This window comes from Portunus trituberculatus, chromosome 47 (assembly GCF_017591435.1).
Source record: "Portunus trituberculatus isolate SZX2019 chromosome 47, ASM1759143v1, whole genome shotgun sequence".
Taxonomy (NCBI): domain Eukaryota; kingdom Metazoa; phylum Arthropoda; class Malacostraca; order Decapoda; family Portunidae; genus Portunus; species Portunus trituberculatus.
The window spans coordinates 8,988,639-9,014,874 of NC_059301.1; the positions used below are offsets into that span (position 1 = coordinate 8,988,639).

Consider the following 26,236-nt stretch of genomic DNA (forward strand, 5'->3'; position numbering starts at 1 on the left):
CAAGCATAATACATCAAAGATACACTGGTGCATCTTAATACATTGTAAATGAAAGTCTGATGTCTTGCTCACCTTGAGGATGGACTGTGGAGTGTCTGTTAGGGTGTCGTCAGGACCTGGTCGAGTGTCTGGTCTTCGCTTTCGCCTGATCTTAGGTGTCTGCAGCAGTGACAGCATGTCAGCTGAGATAGTCTGGGTCATACTGCAAAGACAAAAGAAAAAGTACAAGTCATTAGCAATAGATAACAAAAAATTCCTTTTTATATAAAAAAAATCTGAACTAAATTGTATCAAAGACAATAAACATGAACTAATTAAAGCAAATAGAAATGAACTTGTGAACTTTAAGCTATACATTGTAAATAAAATTTCCTGTTTACTATGTACATAAGCACATGAGACCTAAATAAAGAGCTGCATATCATCAAAAGATATGCAAAGCACTTTGTATACTTTTTTTTGAGAAACTTGACATCAAGAGATTAAAGATAGTACAAAATGTCAAAACTAAATCAACTATCAATAGAGGCACACAAAAGTTAAAAAGTATACACACATGGAAAAAATAAAAAAATAAATAAAAAAATAAAAATATAATTTTTTTTTTTTCAATACCATATGGAGAAATCTAACCTTTTTCTGGGTGTGGCTGCATTGTGCATGCTGCTTCGCTTGAGTACTGATTCCATGATCTTGATTACACCATCTCCAATATGTGTGGATTCAGCCAGGTGGCTTCGCCGGCCTGGACCTAAACTAAACAGTCCAGATGTCTCCCCTTCCAGGAAGAGAGCTGGTGAGGTTTCCATTGATGGGAATACTACATGAGAAGCATCTCTGCTGAAACAAGGAGATGCATTCATTAACGAATTACTTCTGGTCATGAAAATATCTTGTATAAGAATGAAAATATATGAAGGTCAATGAGAGAGAGAGAGAGAGAGAGAGAGAGAGAGAGAGAGAGAGAGAGAGAGAGAGAGAGAGAGAGAGAGAGAGAGAGAGAGAGAGAGAGAGAGAGAGAGAGAGGGAGGGAGGGAGGAAAGCAGTAAGGAGAGGGATGGGAGGGAGGGAGAAAGACTGACTGAGTGTGGGGTGGTTATGTAGTTTGATCATAGAAACAACGTCATGTCTGCTGTGTCTACCGAGTTATTGCCAGGGCCTGTAGCCTTCAACTTGGTCAATTAGTCTGGACACCACAAGAGCCACCATGAATCGACAGGAGAAAATCTTTCAACGTGGCCAGATAATCGGCATGAGAAGAGCAGGCATGTCAATTGCTGCCATTTCGACTAAGCTGGCCATCACCAAGTCAACTGTGAGGCGTTGGTGCCACAGATGGGAAGAGACGGGAAATGTAATAGATGAAGCAAGATATGGAAGACCCAGGAAGACCAGCCCTACTGACAACAGAGCGATTCTTGAATCAGCAACACAGTCTCCATTAAAAACTGCAGTTGCTATACGCAATGAGCTACAGCTGCAACAGTCACCAGGAACAGTTCGGAATATACTCCATGAGGCCGGTATTCATCACAGGACGCCAGCAGTGAAGGGCAAGCTTACAGATCAGCATCGGGCAACAAGACTAGAGTTTGTTCAACAGCACATCGATGATGGGTTCGATTACTGGGGACGAGTAATCTTTAGCGATGAGACGACCTTTGCTTCAAACACCCATGGCCGTCTCCACTGCTGGCGCCGAGACAACACCCAATACGACCGCCAGAACATCTACGAGGAGGGTAGAAGCGGCCGCGTCACCTGTAATGTATGGGGATGGGTCCACCTGCACGGAGTAAGGGAGCTGACGGAGATACGAGGACGGTTCACAGCAGAACAATATATCGAGATCATGGAGGAAGTGATGGTTCCATCAGTATGCGCCATTGCCCTGCCCTATCCTGAGTGGATAATATTCATGCAGGTAAACGTATTTTCTTCTCCCGTTTCATTGTTATTTGGTTATGTCATTATGCTTTAATCTGATAATTTGTCTTTCATTGTCTGCACAGAAATCGAACACTTTGACCTGTATTTTATACATTACCATAATGACAAATTATTTAAAACTCGTATTTTATGCAGGATAACTGTCCCGTCCACACTGCAAGAATCGTCCGCACATGGTTTGAGGAGCAGGCTGACATCGAACTCTTGCACTGGCCAAGCAAATCATGTGATCTAAATCCCATAGAGAACGTGTGAGGCAACATAGTCAACACGTGGGAGGAGGGCCAGGAGTGCACTCGAGAGCACCTTCTCCAGCACACCATGGCAGAGTGGGAAATGTTCTGGTGCAACCAACGAAGTATATATAGACATGTAGCGTCCATGCAAAGTAGATTGGAAGATGTTATAGCAAATAATGGTGGTTGGACAAAGTATTAGGGATAAATATTAAAGCCAACATCTCTAGCATCATAAATTAATTTGCTTAACCCATAAGAGGTCAACATACCTTTACATCACATATACTCATCCTGGTCACCAAAAATCACTTTTTTGTTTATTGTTCCATATGTATGAAAATGATCACAAAACTAAAAAAAAATAAGTTAAAGTTCAAAATCGGCATTTTTAAATGTCCTGCTGGGGCTTTAAACTTGGCTCACTGGGCGGTGCTGCCAGACGTACGATTTTTGTTTTTCTTGATTTTTTGTTGTTTACCGACCTTTTAAGAGCTATAAATGATAATCTACGATAAGTAAGTGTATTATGGGTCCTTATTATCTAAGACAGTTGCATGTTTTCATATATAGTTAATTTCCATTTTTTTAAATGAAGCAGTTTTATTACAAAATAATTATATTTTTTTGTCTAACACTACAAGTACCCTTTGGCTTCCTTCACATTATTTACACTATAAATGATAATCTATGACATAAAAGCTCATCAATCTCAGCGAAAGTTAGAGAGCGGTGACGCGTTCCTGCCATTGTGACTCATAGCCAAGTGATGGATGGGGACGCTCCGACGCGGGGAAGCAGCAGCGCGTGCCCAGTGAGAGGGGGTTCGGGGGGGAGGGCTCACGCACGTGTTCAAATGGCAGGAAGCCGTGCTAAAATATGCTAGACACATACAGAAAAATAATTCATGTAAGCAGAAGGCATTTGGAAGTGGTAGAAGGCGGGAAAGTGACGAACGTACTTGTACGTGATTGACCACAGGAAGTAACCTCCGATTTCACGTACTTGTACGTGATTGACCACATACGGGTTAATGTATTCATTAATAAATTGGTCATGACCCAGGAACATAACCATTTTCATCCCCTGTAATCCTATTGAACTTTAGACAATACATATGTGCAATAATTACGAAACAATTATATAAAACATTTGCAGTAATATGAATGTAGTTGGAAAATAATTAGCATATCCACTATACAAGATGCAACGAGGTTTTAATCAGTCCATAATTTATTATTTGAAAAACGTGTGTTCACTACAGTGCAAATATCTTTTACACCTGCCAGTGGTTGAACCAGGGGCTTACTGTAAGGTTTCACGAATAAATATGTTGAGTGTGCAAATTATTCATGCATTTTTTCTAGACCTGGATTTTTTTTATAATTATTAATGCAAGACATATAATCATGAATAATGACAATATACCATATTTCATAAACTAAGAATTTAAAAAATATCACAGGTAGATTTGACAAGGTGCATTTAACAGTTTGGAAAGTATCTCGACATGTTTAGATGCATGTATTTATCCAAAACTAATAACATAAAGGCCAGCAGTATGATGAAATCCCATGAACTCGGATGACCAGGTGTGTGTAACCACAAACAACCTGAATTAACAACTGTTAGTTTGGGAGGGCGTCATGCTAGAAATAAATGTTTCTGATCTTATTCTAACTAAGCCCATATTTCATGATATAAAGAACCATTACGACGTGGGGGATAATTACCCTGGCAATAACTCCGTCGACACAGCAGACATGACATTGTTTCTATGATCAAACTACATAACCACCCAACACTCAATCAGTCTCTCTCTCTCTCTCTCTCTCTCAAGGAACAGCTGTTCACTCATAGATAGTTTCGCAATTACTGCGACAGGAGTTAACAGTACAGTTTGAGGCAACTGTACATCCGCTCAACACTGACTAGTATTAGTGTGCTGTCAGTCCAAGATTTATCTTTAGTGTGGTGCAAAGCAACAAAGTTTGAGAACCACTGGTCTAACTAAAAAGTTGAAAAATGAAAGTAAAACCAAGTTGACTGATAAAGTTTGTTACCTGCAGGAAAGAGTAATTCATTACTCCAGGTGTGGCCTCCTACCAAACCTTTCCCTGCACACATTTGAACCAAACTATCTCCTTTACTAGTTTACTGTGCTCTATTCGCTCCACATGATCAAACCATCTTGACACACACTGATATGCCCATCCAGCCAACTCTCTCAAAACAACAGTTCTATTTACCTCCTTTCTTATTCTATTACTTTCCACACTCCTCAAACACTTTATTTCCATTACATTTGTTCCATACTACAGCACCACGTAGCACACTGGGCACCACCATTCCTTCTTTATACTCATACCCAATGTCCTATGTTTATAGATCCTCTGAGTTTGCGTGAAATAACTAAGTGAATATAGAAAGCAACAGCTAACAATGAAATGGCCTTACCTTGATCCTTTCTGTCTTGGTGTGACCAGAATATCATAATCATCCAAGTCTCCCTTCTCATATGCCCGCCGCCTCTGTGCTGCACTCCTGAAGGGAGTGTAGGGATCAGTGTGAAGGGATGGAGAGCCAAGCTGTTCTTCCAGGGCACTGGCACGAGACCTTATGTTGGCTGATGACTGGCGGATCTGAGCTGAGAGTGGCGGCGGCTTCTTGTACATGATGGACTCAGGAGGCCCAGGCCTCTTGACTCCAGATGACAGCTACAGTAAGGATTTCAGTAAGAACAGAAAGGCAGGTAAAGGATACTCTGAATAAAACAGACAAAAGCCATGCTCAACATGATTCCTACTGCCATCAGCAGTAAAACTCATACTGAAAGGGTTGTAACTCTCAGACACCAGCAATGACAGCATTCCTCATCAAATAACTGTCCAACACCAGTAATGACACCATCCCTCACCATATAACTGTCACACACTAGCAATGACAGCATACTTTGCCAGAGTGAGACATCCCAATAAAACTCAAATTTGCTCAACCACTAGAACTTCATATGTTCAGAAACTACTATGTTAACTATGAATCAAGCAGAGTCTAAGAGTAAACCTTCAGACCCCATGACCTTACCCTGCTGGCCACATCAGGAAGGTGGGTGAGATAGCCATGCACAAGAGCAGAGCGAGTGCCATGCCGCCGCCTTGCAGTGCCCAAGCCTCCACGAAGGCTGTCTTGCAGGAGCGCTGCATCATCATATCTGAAACTCCAATCTGTTATAGCAAGACTTCCACATGAGGTGTGTGTGTGTGTGTGTGTGTGTGTGTGTGTGTGTGTGTGTGTGTGTGTGTGTGTGCACTCACTCTCTTTATCTTTCTATACATGTGTGTCACCTATCTCTCCTTTTAACCAAAGACACTCTTCTCTTTTTTTCATATATACATATCTTCCTTTCTCTTTTCATACACAAATATCTTTTCTCACTCCCTTCTTAAGAATCATCTCCAGCTACTGATCATCTTTTCCTTACTTTCTGATGGCATCACTCTCTATCTCCTCACCTGGCCCGCTGTAGATAATAGACAAGAAGGTAGTCGTGAGCAGAGGTGCTGGTGGAGGTGCGCAGGTAAGTCACCAATGCAGCCTCCTCCAAGGGTGACAGTGGCAGGTGGATGACACTTTCCAGCCGCCCTTGCTGTTCACATCCTGCAAAGACCCAGACAACATCACACTGAGTTTGGAGACAACTTTATTGACAACTCTATGCAGTATTAGGTTTTTGGAATGAGACACTAAAAGCTGATTTATAAAACATATCAAATTATAAAATATTCCCAAAGGAGAGAATTAAACAAAAGTAGAATTTTCAGATGAAATTAAAACAACAGCTAAATTCTTTCAAATAATGAATAAAAGGCTGGGCAGCACCATGCAGTAATGCCTTCTAACAAATACCTGTGAAGAAATGCTGCAGCAGGTCCTCAGTGTTGGCTGTGGTGCGATGAGCTCGCTGGTAGTGGAAGGCCTCCCGCACCAGTTTATTAGCCAGCAGCAGTGTCAGGTGCAGCCGAATGTCATCCAGGTCCACTTTAGGTGGCTGCCGCATCTTGGCATAAGTCAGCGCCCGTCCGTGTTCCCCCTGATGATGGTGAGATCAATAAGAAAAAGCAAGTGAAAGGAAGGAAGTGGTGAAGAGTTGCTAAGGTGATTCCTATTTCCTGTACTTTACAATCTAGTTGAGCCTCCTGGATAGACTAGTCAGGAAGGGACACAACTGGAGGGATGAGGTAGCCTAGGATCAATTTACTGTAAATTCCTTTTGCACTGTACTGTACTCCTGTATTCTCTCCATGGGGTTCTACTGCACTTGTCCACGAGATTCCAAGTTGTGTGTGTGGAGAGAGAGAGAGAGAGAGAGAGAGAGAGAGAGAGAGAGAGAGAGAGAGAGAGAGAGAGAGAGAGAGAGAGAGAGAGAGAGAGAGAGAGAGAGAGAGAGAGAGAGAGTCCTGCTAGTGGTCTGATTAGAAAAGGGAAGAAATGAAGCGATAAGATTTGCTACAAAGTTACTACATTTATGGCAGCATTTGGTTTGCATAGTGAAAAAAGGAAAACTTTTTTTTCCTTTTTGTAAAGAGGTTCTGTTCACAATAATTCTATAGTTCTGATAAACTTCAAGAATTCTTTGCCATTTATTTTACTATAATTATCCCCAAATTTGACTCCCCCAGACACATCATCCAATGTAAAGGTAAGGAGTCAAACAAACAGTTCCCTTCACATCACCACATTTTTTTATGCCTACACTTAACAGAGAAACACCTTGGTAAGATGATGACAAGACTCACAACACTCCATTATTGCCTCAAAGGTGACAGGAAGAAGCAAACCACATGCCTTCCATTATTCACTCCAACTGAAAAGTCCTTAAGTCACATCAAATATACAATGCTTGGTTTCTGACACCATGACAATAGGATCACATGGCACAACTTACCTGGTAGAGGAACGCCTTCATGATGCGCCGGTGCTGCCAGGGAGTAAGGTCACACGGGTTCACCAAGGGATCCAGCAGGACATTCAATCCCTCCTGTACGACACAACACAGATAAACTAAGTCAGCTCAGAATATTAAGATGACCATCATTCATTACTTTAGGTAGTGGATATAAAAATTTCCTGACTAATAACACACATACTGTACACCTAAGGACAGGTTTTCAATACGTTATGTTTTCTCTCCAACTATGATCATGTCATCAATTCTATACACAATTCATTATTTATCTCTGGTAAGGGAAACAAACATTGCAATAGAAAAAAAAAAATTAATATACCAATAAACCAATCAACTAAGTAAATAAATATCCACAGTTTTAACTTTTTCGGTGCTCTGGACCACGATCGTGGCTTTGCGGGGAAATGCCTCCTGTCCACGATCGTGGTCCCATATTTGACGAGTCACAGAATTAAACCACGTGCCTCCTGGCTGCTGCTAGTTGCCAGATGACATTCTCCCATCCTCCCTCGACAAATGGGATGCACCATCAGTTGCGTGGTAAGAAAAATATAGTCACGATGGCATCCACACAGTAAAGTATCAGATGCCCCCTTTTTCACAATTATTATTATTTTACGACGTCGCTAGTGGCTATTTGTGCATTTATTTACAGAAACAACAAGAGTAATGATCAAATCTCTTTGTTAGAGAGCAGATATGCCAGATATTATTCGTTTACTGGTAATATATTGCGTATTTAGTATGTTACCATATATGGACATGCGTATCCTCGCTCATGACCTCCTCTCCCTATTGTTTACATAACCTTGTATATGATAAGTGTCCTGAAACAAAGGAGGAGGATTGCAGGGGACCCTCAGTCAATGTTTGTCAGAAGTGATGGATAGTTCTTGACCCCCCTACCTCTCGTGGCCCCCCACCTCACCAGCCGCCTGCTACGCTCGCGGTGCGGCGTAGAAGGCCCACAGTTGTTACTACACCAGATGCTATTGCCATGATTACAGCATCTGGAGATGAATATTCTGATGAGGAGGAAGACATTGATGAGGTAGCACTTGATGTGTCTAGTACTGAAAGTGAAGACTCATATTCTGAGCCAGACACGGAGTCATCTGACACTTCTTCTCAGCCCCCCAGCCCACCACCACTGCGTCGTCCTCCTCCTCCTCCCACGCGTGATGCCCAGCGTGCTAGAAAACGCCTCTTGCCTGCCCTCCGCCGCACATGACCACAACAGCCTGCATTCACGTGGACAGATGGTGATGATTTTATTCCAAATGTGTATGATTTTGGTAATGCATCGAGTGGAATTTCTGACGCTAGTGGCATCACAGATGACTCCACTATCCCAGATTTTTTCAAGCTATTTGTGAACAATGCTGTCATAGATCTGATTGTTTGTGAAACTAATAAGTACTTTGCATGTTGGTTTTGTTACATTTAGTGAAAACTACAGTCATTTTATTTCTTGTTCTCCCCCATCCCCCCAAAAAAACTTGTTTTGTTGTGTTCTATTGCTAAGAAAGCCAGTATTTTATTTTGAATTTGATAATAGTATATACATCAAGAAAACACTCTGAAAACGTATTTTATATTATTTGTGTAGGCATAATGTATGCACAGGTGTGAAAAACCATTACCCTAGCACATTCTGGAGCAGTTCTGAGCAACTTCAGTTCAAATCAGGCGGAAAATTCTGTGTAATTTAGTGAGAACACCTGCACAAGTTGCGGTTAAAAATAACCACCCGCTATGATGACAATACTCAACAGCGCACAACGTACCACCAGAAAGCCAACTTCCCATCATTATTGCACCACTTTCCAGTGTGGGTAGAGACCTAAATTTTTTACAGTAGATGCGTAACACTCTATTATGCATGAGAATATTATTTTTTTTTCATTTTTGCAAACCTTGATTTTTCGGCCATATTTGCGGCTCAGACATGACCCAAAAACCTAGTTGTGCCCTGAAAGGGTTAAAGGTAAGCTGGATAGAAGCAATACAGGCTTAGTTCAGAACCTAAAATACACAAATCACAAGGAAAAAGGGGGATAGCCAAACCAAGGTACACAACTTACAAATTCACACCACTCTTAACTCTTGGCCCTAGACAGAGAAGAGGGTAGTGGATAAGGTGGTGAACGTGGGATTACGCAGATGCCCATACATAGGTTCAAATCCCACCATGTACTGCCTTGAAACTATGCCATTTCTCAAGTGGTTTAAAGTTACCTACATGTCACCATGATACCCAGGTTCTAGGTGGTTACACCAAAGATGTGCTTGGGTGGTGATATGGGCCCTAATATTGGTACCACTATAAATAAAATTGCGAGCCAATAATAGGTGAAAGCTGAACTGCGCTTCCTATTCATACTCTCCAAGTATACCTACAGGTGTTATAGGCCATAGCATGAGGGAAAAAAAAAAAAAAAATAAATAAATAAATAAATAAAAAAAAAAAAAATAATAAAAAATAAATAAATAAATAAAAACACACACACACACACCTGGAAGTCCTTGTGGTCCAGGAGCCAAAAGGCCTGTGTAAGCTTGATGAGGGACGGAGAGAGAGAAAAACTTGAGGGGTACTTGACCAGCTCCTCCACAACCCTGACATACCTGTTGGCAAGAGAGGAAGCATACATTAGGTACCAGGTAGGAAAGGTTAAAAGCATCATATAAAAAAACTAATATAAAACAAATAAATGAATACATAAAAGTAACTTTGTACAAGAATCAAGTATTTCTAACTTACATGCAGTTTCTTCAGTGTTTTGGTCAATAACTTGTGACATTAATTGTAGTACAAATCTACACTTTCTTTTCAGTACAAGATGAAATTAAAATTAAAACAAGAGCACAAGTATGAGTAAAATATTTTCTTTACTATCAGGTGATATGAACTTACAGAATGAAAGACTTCCAACCTTCTCTCTCAGTTACTCTTTGTAACATGTAGGAGACAGATATATAGCCTAAATTCCTTTAACACAATTATTTAAACACATAATATTACCATTCCAACTTGCCTTTTACTACAAATGGCAGGTGGCATCCAAAATGGAAGCACAAAAAGAAAATAAAAAAATTAACAGAAATAATTAAAACACACCACTTTCATTGAGATAGTAATATCAAATTCTTGAGGAAAGAGTTCCTAGCCTTACATCTCAAAGCCTTTCACACTCCATGATAGACACTTTCTTCATGTCTCTCACACACTCCATGAAACAGATAAGAGTCTTTAAGGCTCTACATTTCATGACAATGTTGACAAATAAAATACAACTATATATAACTGTGAAATAAACTTGGTTAAGGATTAACAGGACTAATAAACTTGGTTAAGGATTAACAGGACTCTGCATCACTGAAAAAATTTAAACAGTAAAAAAAAAAAAAAAAAAAAAATATATATATATATATATATATATATATATATATATATATATATATATATATATATATATATATATATATATAAATAAGATATAAATGAAAATAAATAAAACAAAAGTTCCTTAAGACATTACATTCAAATGAATAAAGATGACATTAACAAAAACTTATGCAATCTCAGAAAAGGATCCTTGTGGATGTGATCTATAAACACCAATCAATAAAATAATAACCAAGATTAATAAAATAATAACTAAAAATTCTTGAGAGAGAGAGAGAGAGAGAGAGAGAGAGAGAGAGAGAGAGAGAGAGAGAGAGAGAGAGAGAGAGAGAGAGAGCAAAATGAACTTACCCATCAGAGAGCAAGGAGGCCAGGTCGAGGAAAAGATACTGCACAATGCGGTGTTTGGTGGTGGTGGGGACGTAAGGTAGGAGGAACATGTTGAGGAGACCATGGAGGCTTGGAGGAGGGTACACTCCACCACTCTTGATGCTACTAGTGCCACCCTCTTCCTCCCAGGCCTGGCCCATGTTGCCCCCAGACACCTCAGCAGCTTCCTCCAAAAGGCCATCAATCATGAGCACCTCGTTGCCGGTCAGGGACGCACTCAGATTCTTTATCTCAGAGCGTCTATAATAAGGCGCAGAAATTAGTTCATCTGTTGATGGTAACTACCTATGCTCTGAAGACTACACTATGAAGCAGAACATAAGTCTACAACCATGATAACTACAGCATGTCTCCCTCTACATTCAAACTCAGTAATGTGAATACTTTAATACTTTTAAGTATATATATAATTTTCCCAATGCTATTCACAATTACTGCCTTATTGATGGCAGAAGAATATTTCAGTCTATTAGTCATGGCAACCCACTGCATACCACAGTTCCCCTGTTCACCAATTGAATAGACAATGGGAGAGGGAATCTGAGTCACCTATCTATTCATAACCTCTATTGTTGCCCTGCTGTAACATACCTGTTCCTGTATATCCGAGACAGCAACTCTGCTGGGAACGGGACACAGCACTCATCGCCTGGATCTTCAATTGGTGTTGGTGAGAGCAAGCCACAATGGTAAAACCAAAGCACTGCCTCCAGATGTAACACCATCAGTCGCACCACCTTCACTCGCCCCTCAAGTTCATTGGCACCTTGAAAGTAGACAATACAACTTTAAATAACCTTAGTATAAAACAGGGAAAGATGAATGTTCTCACAGACTTTCCACTTTTAGGGAGGTGGTGGTGAGCGTGGGATGGGGCAGACGTCCATGCGTAGGTTCGAATCCCACCATGTACAGCCTTAAACACTTTGCCATTTGTTGAGTGGTTTAAAGTTACCTATATGTCACCATGATATCCAGGTTCTAGGTGGTTACACCCAAGATGAGCTTGGGTGATGATATGGGCCATAATAATGGGTACCACTATAAATAAAATTGCCTGCGCCACAAATGGGCAGAAGCTGAACAGCGCATCCTATGCACTCTTCAAGTGAGCCTACACGCACTATAGGCCTTAAAAAAAATAATAAATAAATAAAAAAAATAAAAAAATAAAAAAATCTTGGTTATAATACAATAATACAATCAAGAAGCAGCATTACAAAATCACACACCATTATTCAGTCATCTTTCTATCTACACATATTTCATGTCATCTCTTACAAAGAGCACTTAGGAACATGTTACAGCTGAAAATCCTTTATCTGAAATCCCATAATCCAAAAGTTTTTTGAAGGGTGACACAACACGTCACAAATGGAAAATTCTGCAAAGTGCAGGAAAGGTTCCATCACATACAGAGACGTGACCTTACCCATGACCAATAGATTACACTAATCTTTCCACCAGCCTCTCTGAGGAAATTTTGATCACATGTACTCTGAAGCATAGTGCTGCCTGCATTACAGTGTGGTGAACACCAAGAGGTCTCACTCCTTAGCAAGAGAATACTATATATCACCCAAGATTCATACAATGGAACCTCAAGTTAACAAATGCCTCCCTTTCTGAACAACTTGGTTTTCAAACAAAATTTTTAACTCATAATTGCTTGGGTTGCCTTATCTTAATTCAATTTAAGTCCCATCCCCAAGCTGTCTCATTTTAGAGATACAAATCAAAATATTCCAAAAACTACAAGAAATCTGAAATCTTTATTGCAGGAATTTCAGACAAGAATTCTCAACTATAGCTATACTGTAGCTGAAGAGACTGATTACTTAGCTGTATATCATGACAATCTCATTTTTCATACTGAACACAGGAATGCTAAAATACAGTTAATAACAATTAATAATGTTAATAATATCAAACTAACCTTTCATCCTAGTCACAACTCACCTTGCAGAGTGATGAGGTTGGATTGGGCAGAGTCCCGGATGGTGGTGATAATGGTGGCAAGTGTGGTGAGGTTGGTGAGGTTTTGATGCAGCAAGGCAATGTTTTCTGAATTCATCACACCACAGTCTGGATCAAAGAGTAGCAGACCTGCAGAAGATGGGGGAAAAAGGCAGAAAAACAAATAAATACAAAATTCTTGAGTTGTATACCCATGAAAAGGACATTAAAACACTATTTTTTACTCAGCATTGATGGACAGGGAATGAGTACCTTTGTAAAAATATGAATCAAGACCACTACTAGTAATGGGGATGGTGAGTAAAACAACAATGACCACTAAGAGCACATAAAAAAGATGGTAACATTAATGTCCGACTCACAGAGGTTGTCATTGGACGTTTTGATCTCAGTCACTCTTCCCCAAGCCCAGTCCAGGAGGGAGGGGAGCGAGCAGCCCAAATTGGTGAAGCGGCCTTCAGAAAACTCAGTTACACACTGAACCAAGAGGGAAACAAGCTGCTGGTCCAGCGACACATTGAGTAGTGCTTCTCGCTCCAACATCTATAAATGACAAAGATAATTACATGAGTGAAAAAAGCCACCAATGGATATATATAACTAAAACCTGTCTGCTCAGGCTAACAAGTGATAAGAACGATTACTATGGTGAGTCTAGCCTAACTTGGTGCTCGGGTGTTGGCTGTTCCTATCCCACACTGCTGTCATGCTCACTGTCTTCAGATATGTGATGATGTCCCTCTTCTGCTCATACTGTCATTCTTTGCTATTATCATTCTAAAATTACACTGTTTTGTATTCCTGCATGGTTTTACGAATGACTTGATTTGAAGATGAACCAAGACTATCTACCACTACAATTGGCAACTTATATAGGCACTGCATCCATATCCCTGACTTGTGAATCGTCCTGACCACACCATGCTGGCCCAAGGCCCAGGGTTGAGATGGCAACAGCATGAACAGGTACAGCCAACACCCCAAGTACCAGGTTAGTCTGGTTTCACTATAAACAGTTATGTAATGAATGGTTAGCTTGTTAATCCCTTCAGTACCATGACGTGTTTCCATATTCATTCTGATTACTATTTGGTCATTTTATACAGCTTTAGAAACTCATGTGGATTATCAAAATGGTGAAGACTAGCCATTAATCTTCTTACCTCCATAGACCCTTCCTAATGTCAATAAAATTGTCTAATCATACCCAAAACTTTGGTAAAAATGCATCTCAGTACTGAAGGGAGTTAAAAAAGTAGGTACTCAGAGTAAGATGATTATTAACTAACATCAACCATCATTCAACGACAAGTGTGACCACAAGTTAGAAAAAAGATGGAATGATAAGATGATACATAAAAGGTTGGCATCTCAATACTAAATTTTTCTTCATAAGGACTGTGACAAAAGCAGTTGCATAATTCTTATTTTACTCCTTCCTCTTTAATTCTATTAATTCAGAATATGGAGACAATTTCACTTCCTCAAGCAGGTGGCCATAGCAATATATAGCATATATATTCACTGATACTTTGTTCTGGCATGTTAATCCTTTGTTTTTTTTTTTATATACATAATAGTCTGCCTTTATTCCCCAGTCTTCATCTTCAAAAAAGCTTTGTACCTTATCCTTACTTCTAAGGAGCAGCTTCTCTAGCAATGCTCTCAGAAAAGTACTTTCTAAATTCATTCATAATCTTAAGCTAAGAATTCCTAAAATTTTCATTTGATATCAAGCTTCACAGCAAGTTCACATCTTATAGCTCAGAGTCTACTTAAAACAGGAATGGACAAAATTGTTACCTTTTCAAAACTTTCATTCTTTTTTCCCATAAAGAACACCATTGGACAAATTTAACTTATATAAATTTAACACAATGGAAAATGCAACTGACCATGGGGGAGGCTGATGAGGGCGGGAGATGATGGTGTGGGTCAGAGGGGATGAGACCAGCAAATACACAGACAGCATGGGCCTCTTCTGGGTTGACAATGGCAGCAGGACCACAGGAGGTGAGCAAGGCCAAAGCTGCCTGTTGGGCACTCTGGCACCGATACTCAACTAGACTGTCACTGGTTAAAACAAGAGCATCTGGGGAAGAGTGCATGGCATAAGGTTCATGACCTGAATAAGAGGATGGTAGTCATGCAGGAAATATGCTACATGGTGTTGGGTAAGATGTATATGACAGTGAAGTGAAGAGAAGTAAATCCATTATTAACTGTAACTGACATACAATGGAAACTTATGTCAAATATGGCATGTACTGGCAAACAAGAATGGTTCTAGCATTAACTAGGATTCCTTACTGCACTCCCACCTACATTTTTCTTCTAAAATGTTGCTTCATCAAAGCACTACATTACACTGCTTACCAGTATCAATAGCATTAACATGTAATACAGATATGTAATCATAAGTTAGTAATAAAGACAAGTTGCCATTTTTGTTGTGTAAAAAACAATTGCTTTCAAGCAACAATGTAGAAACACTACAATAAATGAGTGAAGTCATCATAAGCAGTAATATCAAAGTATCTGAGAGCTCTTAAGTGCTGAGACACTGGGCACAAGAAGCAGAAGATTCTTTTGCTAGTACCTATAACCAGCCCTGATAATTAAATATGAGAATGGAGATTCTGCCATAAATGTTATCCATTTAAAGAAGTAATATAAATAAATAAATCAGTGACATATCATATCAAATTACTTCAAGACAAAAGCTACAAATATTATGATTCTTTTTAAGATAATCCCTTTTGCATGCCACTCTGCTTTCCACCACCTTGCCACTCACCATAGGACAGAGCAGCAGGAAACCAGTCACTATCATTGCAGGTGTGTGAGGTGTGCTGGGCCCACGAGGCAGGCTTGGGTATGGCACCCATGACCACCTCACTCAATGTTCCATCAGCATTGATCCCCGGCACACGATCCAGAAGGTGGAAGCTCATGTAGGGACACAGGTGGCTCTCCTCTAATTTAAGTGAAGATGGCATGTGGGCCTGTGGGAATTTGAAAGGCCAGGCTGGTAATGATAAAGATAGTGACTGGTAATGAAAATGTATTACTAAATTTTGTCAACTATTTCCTTTGCTTAATTTATGTAGCCCTGTCTCTGTATGTACAATCATGCAGTCTTTAATTTAGTTTGTGTGTGCATGAGAAAACTACTTCACAGAACAATCCTCCTTCCTTGCAAGCCTCATACAAAATATCACCAAGAGTTACAATTACAAAGGCATGTGTAAATTCTCACCTGGTACCATTGGTTGATATCAAACACAGCTAAGTAGTGGTTGAGGGAGATGTAGCCTTTGTCTTTCACTCCACCAACCCACCCAAACAGACAAAGACTCTGCTCTAACACAGACCCAGCTGAAACAAGAACACAGTCAATCCAGTTGGAAAAATATTACACAAATAAGAAAAAAAATCAAATAATCATAATATACATATAAATCAAATTAAGCAATCAATCAAAATGAGAAAACCAATCTAATTTAGAAATAAAAGAAAAAGAAAAACTAAACATATGTTCACACACCAACAAGAGGGTTGGCCAAGACAAAACATCCACACGCACCATATACCCATTTTCCTTCCCCACCACACACACACACACACACACACACACACACACACACTTTCTAGGTCTAAATTAAAAATTGCACTTGATTTCTGGATCTATAGAAATAAAGAGAACAGATCCTCAACACCCTCTCTTAAACATGGGATCTGATGTGCATACATAACAATCATGAGTCTCATCACATCAGCGGCTAACAATAAAACATGTGACCAGGGGCCCTCCACAAATCCTGCATCTGATAAATAACAATCAAATTCAATTCAAAGAAACCTTCACAGAGATTCTACAAGGTGAAATCAAAATGTTAGAGAAGTGAAGACAAGATAAATAAAAAGCATGAAATGTAATCAATGGTAATCAATACACTTACAGTCCTCATCAGAGGCAGTGAGGGCACCCACAGGAGAAGGACCACCAGCACCAGCAGCAGAAGGAGGTGTGGAGAGCTGCACAGTAAGGGCTGAAAACACCCGGCTGGGTTCCACAGGCTGTCCTCTGAGGCCAAGTCCTCCCAGGATGTCAAATTCAAACCTTGGTGAGATGGAGGCCAGACCCTGGTACCACAGACCATGGCCCTCAATCCAAACCTTGCTGTCATAGTTCATAGCGTACATGGTGCAGAGGGCACGAGACCCTTGCCCCGTCTTGCTTTTCTCCCTCCCTCCTGCTAAAGGATAAAAACATTATTTTCAATGGAAGCATCTTAATATCCATGTCAGGATGTGAAGGTTACGCTTAAATGGTTGCCATTTAAATCTAGCAACTGAAAATATCTCAACAACTCTAATTATGACAATGTCAAGAGTGAACAGTATTTTCACATTTTTCCAAAGAAATAATACTGAAATTATTATTCCTGCAATATGCCAACAACTTATATATCTATAATTAGGCAAGATATTATCAGCCAAACTTCACCTTCAGAGGTCCAACTTCGACACAACCATAAGTACACAAAATTCTTGGGGTCATTTTCTGGTTCTTGACAGGCAAACGAAAGCACAGGAGGCATACTTTCCTCATAGGGACTTGCACAACTGAAAGAAACACCAAAAACTTCATGCATCCTGTCTAAAAAATCTAGTAAAAACAAAGTAACCCCAAAAGTTTAATAGAATTCATATTAACTAAGGTTTTGACATCTCATTACCTACTTGAATTGTCTGTTCCCTGTAATTAGTTAAACACCCTGCATCAGCCCAACACATGACTCCTTTACTCACTCAATGGTCAGGGTGGACAGGTTGATGATCTGGAATGCCCCAAAGTTGTAACCCACAACAAGGGAGGCCAGCTGAGGGAAGAAGGCTAGGGCTGCCACAAACACTTGCTGAGACGCTACTTCAAACAGTACATTGTCATCTGGTCCAATTAGTTGAAAATGTCCACCATAGCTCATGCCATCTAGCAAACAAAAATTATTTAAATGAATTAGTATATCTGTTTCTTATGTATTTCTACTGAAAGAGCTAGTTTTCAAAAAGAAAATAAGAATTAAAATAAATAAACAATATGCAATAAAGCTTATTTTCTTTCTAGGACTCAGAAACTAGCTATCACAGGAATCAGGTGCAACAATATGATGAATATTCAATGAGTGATGATCAAAGATCAAGTTGAAATAGTAACAAATTGTAGTGGGAACACTGATGTGTGTGCATTCTAAGAATATAAATATCCAATTATTTAATCTATATTTAATGAAAATCAATACATGACTCACCACTTAGGCACATGGTGGGATGGCACTTCTGAACGAGTGTGCTGACCCGGCTGTGCTCAGCATTTGGGTCAGGTGTTGCCATAGCGAGAAGGGTTCCAGGTGACACTTCATCAGACAGCACCTTGTGACCTGCTGGGTTATGGAACACTAGCAAAGATGACAAGGGAAGCCTCCATACCTTCATTTTGAATTAATTCATCTCAGTATTCTGTTTTCTACAATGGATAATATGTAGATCAGCCACTCAAATTATTGTAAGTAAAGGTGGTTTGGTTTGTTTAGAAAATTACAGGGAGGACTGAACTATGTGAGACCCATCACATTTAGACTCACTTGTCCAAAATTACTTTAAGATAGAGCGGAGTCAATTTGCTGTCAAGTAGCAACCATCTGCCTTGGACAAGAGAGCAAGTACCTACACACATCCACATTGCTGAAACTGATGCTATACTCTCTACAACCCTAAAAACACTGCATACATCCAGATAGAATATGTATATCTAAGATGGAATAATGCAATATTCTGTTGAGACTGACAATACGTACCACCAAGGTCAAGTGCCAGATCCAGCAGGTGCAAAGTGCCATGAGCTGTGCCAACCACCAACAATCCATGCCAGTGCCTCAGTTCAGGAGCCAGTGTGCCACTGTCCACAGTCAGCTCTCCCCCAGACCCCATGCACAGACTTGTCACCTAAAGTGCCAGAAATATTACTTTCTTTAAAATTACATTTAATGCCACCTTAAATACGATATTTACCTAAGATTACTTCTTAGCATCCTCTATTTAGAATTGTGCTAATTTACTTCAAGACATTTGTCCCTGTCTTTTTGATAACTCTTATTCTTTTTAAGGGAACTGGCAATCCAGAGGGCCTTTTTATTTTTTATATGTTTGTTGCCCTTGGCTAGTTTCCTCTTGGACAAAAAAAAAAAAAAAAAAAAAAAAAAAAAAAAAAAAAAAATACAACTTATTAATTGAAACTGTTTCACACCACTCTATAGCTATCATCTTTAGTGCCACAACAACCTACGCCAAAAGTCTACTTTTCAATGTATGCAACCATCACTACACTTCCTGACCTTCACATTCTACCAAATACCACATCATAAAATTGCCCAAGACATTCCACTCCCACACATTTCCTTAATTCACCAGACAAACTCATTACATCATACCATGGACATTCATCCTTTTCATCGATGACTCACTAATGCACTAACTTCACAACTCATCCACAACCAGTCACACCACTCATCTAAACAACAACACCCTTCCTCTACTCATCACTCACCACTCACCTTGTGTTCAAAGTGGAAGGCACGAGTCACCCGAGAGGAGCGAAGAGAGAGGAGTGCCACCAGCCCTCTTGGTCTTCGGTCAGCCCCCAGGTCTACCCCCACCACCACATGTGTGAGCGGTGCCTTGCCCACCCCACACACACTGGTCACCTGTCAGGAGACCACATTTTTAAGACCAGTCTTCTCTTGTTTGGTTGAGATTTGAAAAGTGGATACTATGAAAAAAGTAACAGAATGATAGTACACAGAAATACAAATATACAGTGCCACATAGTCCTCACAAAAAGAATAATACCGTAAGTTCTCTCTCTCTCTCTCTCACCTTTAAAGATATGCAGATATCTAAAACATATAAAAAAGATGTTTCCTGTTGAACATTCTTTAGTGTAAAATAATGGCATAATCACATTATTTCATCATGGTCACTTCCTTAAAAGGACAGATGGCTAAATAGATTGACTTTTATATATCTAATATTGGTCACCACTTGAAACCATAACTGTCGAAAGATAAAGAGATTAGCCAGACAGACTGCTCCACAGCTTACCTCAGCACCAGTGTTGTGCAGAACAGCCCCAAAAGTCCAAGCAGCCTTTCGGGTCCCCCTGTCAGGATCAATGATCTCTACCGTTGGTCCTGATGCCCGCCATGCCAGTTGGCCCTCCCCAACAAAGCCTCCCAAGACATGGGCTGGACTGGCACGGGCATCCAAGCCTTTGACAGGATCCTCAGGCCCCACGCCAGTGTCAGCATCAGATGCCAAGCTGGGCAGTGGAGTGTGGCGCACTGCATTGGCCACTTGCACCACACTCACACCCACCATTGTTACCTGCAATAGTATGGTAGATCAGTGAGCAAACTGCTTCTATTTCAGATTCATTTTCTGAAATCAGTAATTTTTAAGCTTCTTCAGTAATAACTTGATAGGGACAGCCATACCAAATATTGCTTCTTCAGCTATATATAGAATAATTCTAACAAATCATAACTTTGACATTACAACAAATCCAAATGACCAAATGGTTGATATATTCTCTCTTTTAAATATTAAATGGGCACTGGCCTAGGGCTACAAAAACACTGAGGTCCCAGCACAAGAAAGATAAGATCCAATAGAAGAGTTAATCTGCCAGCCATGGTACAGTGGAACTATGTGTGCTTTGGGGTCTGAGGGTCTCCAAGCGCACAGGTTCGAATCCTGTCCACGGTCCGAGTGTAGGTTGGGCATCCTCCCTCGGGGCAACAGTTTCCTAGCGAGTGGGCTTTGAGATAGGAGGTACCCTAAAAAATATCCCCCTTTAGCCCATAAATTCCCATGAAAAGCCCCCAAAAAAAAAAAAAAAAAAAAAAAAAAAAAAAAAAAAAAAAGTGTTTCATCATGATCAGATAATTTATAAAAATGCCACCTCAGGAAGGTCATTTCACACAACACCCAAAATTCCTGATATTAACCTCTTCCTGGCGGCAGGTCAGATGAGCGTACTACCAAATAAAAATTGTCTTTATATAGATGCTACCGACTTTCATCCATACGTCTATATAGAGTTTCCCCGCAATTGGGTGCTCCTGATTGACACCTATATATAGACTCTGCCACAAAACTGAACAAACAATTGCATCTATATATAGACTCTGCCACAAAACTGAACAAACAATTGCATCTATATATAGACTCTGCCACAAAACTGAACAAACAATTGCATCTATATATAGACTCTGCCACAAAACTGAACAAGTAACACATATATAGACTGCTACAAAACTGAACAAACAATTGAATCTATATAAAAGTGTTGTTTGTGTTTGATTGGTGATAATATATGTCAATATGCTTGTATGAGTGTTTTAGTTACTCACATCCAGGACCTGTGAGCTGGATGTAATTTACTTCCACTTTTCTTTGTATTTTTCACATAGTACTTGTTTTGTACCTATTCATTTTTAGGTAACGTTGGTGGCATGTGGTACAAAAATTCCAGTATTAGCTTATGTGCATAGCACATCCACCATTAACAAAGCACAAATAGTGACCAGACTTCAGAAGCCATTTTGACCAGTGTTTGGGTAGTTGAGATGCCAAATAATGATTTAGTTTTTTTTATTTTTAAGGAATCATCTATATATAGACGATGCTGCAACTTAGGGCAGTAAAATTCCTTTAAAATCTTTTGAGGAACTTGGTTTCAGTGTGCCTTTCTTTTTCTAAATAATTTGTTGCCCATGGGAGGTCTCCCTCGTGTGAAGAAGGGAAAAAAAAAAAAAAATAAAATATATATATATATATATATATATATATATATATATATATATATATATATATATATATATATATATATATATATATATATATATATATATATATATATATATATATATATATATATATATATATATATATATATATATATATATATATATATTTTTCCCTTCTTCACATAGGGAGACCTCCCATATATATATATATATATATATATATATATATATATATATATATATATATATATATATATATATATATATATATATATATATATATATATATATATATATATATATATATATATATATATATATATATATATATATATATATATATATATATATATATATATATATATATATATATATATATATATATATATATATATATATATATATATATATATATATATATATATATATATATATATATATATATATATATATATATATATATATATATATATATATATATATATATATATATATATCTATATATCTATCTATCTATCTATCTATATATATATATATATATATATATATATATATATATATATATATATATATATATATATATATCAGGGGTGTGGAGTCGGATTTTCGAAAGTCTGACTCCGACTCCAGTAAATTTAAATGTTGCGACTCCGACTCCAGGAAATTTGGAGGTTGCGACTCCGAGTCCGGCTTTTTTTTTTTTTTTTTTTTACAGTACAACGATATAATCTATTTTTTTTTACATGAGGGATGGTGGCCAAGGGAAAAGATTAAGCAAAATGCCTATATAGTTTATTTTTTTTACATGAGGGATGATGGCCAAAGGAAAAGATTAAGCAAAACGCCTATATAGTCTATTTTTTTTACATGAGGGATGGTGGCCAAGGGAAAAGATTAAGCAAAACGCCCGCTAGTTGCCACACCCAAAAAAGACGAAAGTTAAGAGAATCAATACTTACATATTTTCGAGTCAATCCATAATAAAAGTGTACTTGACAATTATATAATCATAAATTAATAAAAATGATCTTTATATGTAATGCTTGATTGGACACGTCCTCCACAAAGTCAATTTTTCCCAATTTGTAGGAATCTCCAATCTGCATGAAGTGGAATCTTTACTCGAAAATTTATCACGTAAAGGAGTCGGAGTCGCTCATATTTTTACCGACTCCAACTCCGACTCTGACTCCACACCCCTGATATATATATATATATATATATATATATATATATATATATATATATATATATATATATATATATATATATATAAAATATATTGAAAATGCATCAAAGCTTATGAAAAGACATTTTGCCTATTAAGTTTATGAAAACTTAATACTGAATATGAATGAATCAAGCCAAATATCTGTTACCATAAAACTACAATACATCCCTACAATTAAATCTTAGCAACACCTCAACCCTCCAAAACCCAGCTGATACTTAATTCCTACAGAAATTAATGTCAATATAAAAAAAACACCAAATAGTATGGTACCATAAATTATCTCCTGCCCAAATTTCAACTAGATTTAAAATTTAAAAAGGGTCCAGTATAACTCCACCACCTTATTTTTCAACTTTTTTTCTTCTATGCCTTTGGAAAAATGGCACCAATTCTCTAACCACAAAAAATAATACTTAAGAAGCTGTGGGAATGAGGGTTTTCGGGATGGATGAGACAAAAATGAGTATTTTCTGGGGAGTAAGTTATCATTCACCTGAAACAAGGCAAATATGTGACCAGAATTAATAAAACCCAGTCATCTGCAGCAGGAAAATACATTCTGCAATAATAATAACACAATCTAAGAAAACTTCACATCACATCAGAAAATAGATCACAACTGTCAGAAAAAAAAAATTATTACCGCGCTTTGCATAATCCAACTTAACCTAGCTTAAACCATGTATTTGTCTTGTTTTAGGTGATTCTGATAATCAAATCCCTGGGAAGTATCTGTCTCATCCCACCTGAAAATCCTGATTCTCATAGGTCTCCATACTTGTTGGTGACATTTTTCTGCCACCTGTATGATCTTATATGTGCACAATGGATTTTGTGAAGGTCTGGGAGGAAATGGCCTAAAAATACGAAGCCGGAGTAATACTGGACCTTAAAATGATTATATTCTGATAAGGTATAACTATACAATTCCAACTCCCATCTCAAGTGCTGTGTCCATCACGTGGGTTAGCGTCGTTTCGTAACCACGTCGTTTCGTACACAAATACGACATTTCGTACACATGCAGAACGACGATTCGTACCTTTAACAGGGTGCGTTTCGTATACACACACACACACACACACACACACATATATATATATATATATATATATATATATATATATATATATATATATATATATGTGTGTGTGAGAGAGAGAGAGAGAGAGAGAGAGAGAGAGAGAGAGAGAGAGAGAGACGTTTTCTCCACGATAACAATGATGGAATAGTTATATCAGAATATAATCATTTTAAGGTCCAGCTTTAGGCCATTTCCAGACGGATTTTCATTGTGAGATCAGATCACCTAAAACAAGACAAATCATGGTTTACACATTAATTATCATATATATATATATATATATATATATATATATATATATATATATATATATATATATATATAGAGAGAGAGAGAGAGAGAGAGAGAGAGAGAGAGAGAGATTTACACTATTATATGAGGAATAATAAAGGAAATTCATGTTGTTGGGGCGCAATAGTTCAGCTGTTTGAGCTCTGGCTTTGAAGATTTGTGATCTTTCCCATACCAGGATTCATATCAGTCAATATGCCAAGAAAATCTCCCAAAACTTTAGTCACTTTGTAAATTGTTTGCAATTTTTAGCTGATTTATAAATTGACAAGTGCTAACAGTTAGCTCGGAGCAGCTCGGGTAGGTGTTAGCTCCTCCCTGTCAGCTGTTTTGTTTGTAAACTAACCTTGGAAGAGGGAACCCTGCCGTCTTTTTACAAGTGTGTCAGCTGCAATTGGCTATTTACTTCATAGAAAGACATTGAGCGTCATCAAGAGCTATGCAGCAAGTAATTATGTGCTACACCAGGAAACCTGTTAGCTGCCGCTAACGGCCAGCAGATGAATTCGTTCTGGTCACTGTTAGTTAACAGTGAACAGTTGTTAGCCCCACACATCCATATTGTCTGGATTTAGTTAATGACTGTAACATATATAGACCTACTCAGAGTTGGTAGAGCAATTACTTTGGTATTCAAATTGTTTTTAATAACTATATTATTGAAAGAGTCAACAAGTCTCATTAAGACTTTAAAACGTACGACCATTTAAGACTTTAAAACGTACAACCATTCAAGTAAACTACCATTTCATCTACACAATTACTTATAAGAAATTACATGTAGTAAACACTAGGAGTGGTCGACTACCTGAACATAGCAATTGTTTTCAGTGTGTATGAATCATCGTTATTCTTGTGTACGAAACATCGTTTTCCTTGTGCACGAAACATCGTTTTTACTTGTGTACAAATCGTCGTGGGTACGAAACGTCGCGCTCCCCCATCACGTAACCATTGAGCCTGAATGTGGCGTGAACGTGAACAGAATCATTACCAACACATGCCCACACTATGAACCACATACCACAATGCAAGGCTGCTGCTTTAACAAGTGGACTGTGCTGAATGAGGCATTTCATTGTGAGGGAAGCAGGTTATGGTGAAATAAAAACAAGGATGCGAGTACACCGGGTGAGAGGTCTGTGTGGGGAGATGTGTCCCAGTAACGAAGAGATCCAAGGAAGAAAAGTTGATGGCGTTACAGCGGCAGACTCGATAAAAACAAGACTTGCACTAACACATACACCTCCTCGAAACCGGTGACCCATTAGGCACCATATTGGCACGTGATATTAGCCCTCCCCAGGCCAGGTTGACATACTGAGGAACATGCTGCATTTTGAAATCACCCCCAGCACACCAATATTCTAATACGTCCTTACATTACACACTCACGACCCACTATCTCATCTCTTGTCTGCACAACAGCAACGTGTACTTACTTGGGGGCTATTTGCCTTTGCCTGGGCTTAGAATCATGTAGTACGTGTGAATTTTGCAAAATATTTGAGAGTGAAAACACACCTCACGCGGGACAACAACTGGCCATGACGTCACCGGCGCACTCCACCAATCACCGGCCAGAACTCAGTAGCCATATTGCCTCACACACTGTCCGTTTTGTCTCACCACATTTCATCAACAATACAATTTTTATCATACTAATCTAATATCCTCTGAAGGTGAATGATTATCAGAGCTCATATTTTTTTTATTACTTTTCTATTCATATATATTTGTGAAAAGCATGCTTTGAAAAATAAAATGTTGTAAGTATTTCTATCTTGAGTAACTCATTCGGACCTTATGAAGGCCTCCAGTTCGAAAAA

General features: G+C 38.6%; 1 protein-coding gene across 7 annotated transcripts in view; it reads right to left on the reverse strand.

Annotated features, from left to right (window-relative positions):
- The window catches only part of LOC123520446 (protein ELYS-like), a 30,926-nt gene extending 4,934 nt beyond the window's left edge, over window positions 1–25,992 (reverse strand). For 2 of the 7 annotated variants that reach the window (XM_045282664.1, XM_045282658.1), the window contains exons 1-23: window positions 25,850–25,992; window positions 20,093–20,374; window positions 19,546–19,695; window positions 18,790–18,937; window positions 18,244–18,375; window positions 17,744–17,924; window positions 17,439–17,557; window positions 16,891–17,187; window positions 16,188–16,306; window positions 15,726–15,933; window positions 14,824–15,020; window positions 13,291–13,471; window positions 12,911–13,057; window positions 11,543–11,717; window positions 10,913–11,191; window positions 9,669–9,780; window positions 7,132–7,224; window positions 6,093–6,276; window positions 5,699–5,843; window positions 5,271–5,397; window positions 4,644–4,903; window positions 634–840; window positions 73–202 (exon numbers count right to left, since the gene is read on the reverse strand). In XM_045282664.1, the coding sequence (XP_045138599.1) occupies window positions 73–202; window positions 634–840; window positions 4,644–4,903; window positions 5,271–5,397; window positions 5,699–5,843; window positions 6,093–6,276; window positions 7,132–7,224; window positions 9,669–9,780; window positions 10,913–11,191; window positions 11,543–11,717; window positions 12,911–13,057; window positions 13,291–13,471; window positions 14,824–15,020; window positions 15,726–15,933; window positions 16,188–16,306; window positions 16,891–17,187; window positions 17,439–17,557; window positions 17,744–17,924; window positions 18,244–18,375; window positions 18,790–18,937; window positions 19,546–19,695; window positions 20,093–20,368 (3,867 nt within the window). In that variant the 5' untranslated portion in view covers window positions 20,369–20,374; window positions 25,850–25,992. The remainder of the gene's footprint in view (window positions 1–72; window positions 203–633; window positions 841–4,643; window positions 4,904–5,270; window positions 5,398–5,698; window positions 5,844–6,092; window positions 6,277–7,131; window positions 7,225–9,668; window positions 9,781–10,912; window positions 11,192–11,542; window positions 11,718–12,910; window positions 13,058–13,290; window positions 13,472–14,823; window positions 15,021–15,725; window positions 15,934–16,187; window positions 16,307–16,890; window positions 17,188–17,438; window positions 17,558–17,743; window positions 17,925–18,243; window positions 18,376–18,789; window positions 18,938–19,545; window positions 19,696–20,092; window positions 20,375–25,849) is intronic. The other 5 variants (XM_045282663.1, XM_045282660.1, XM_045282662.1 and 2 more) reach the window with 5 other exon arrangements.
- Between the last annotated feature and the right edge of the window lie 244 nt (window positions 25,993–26,236).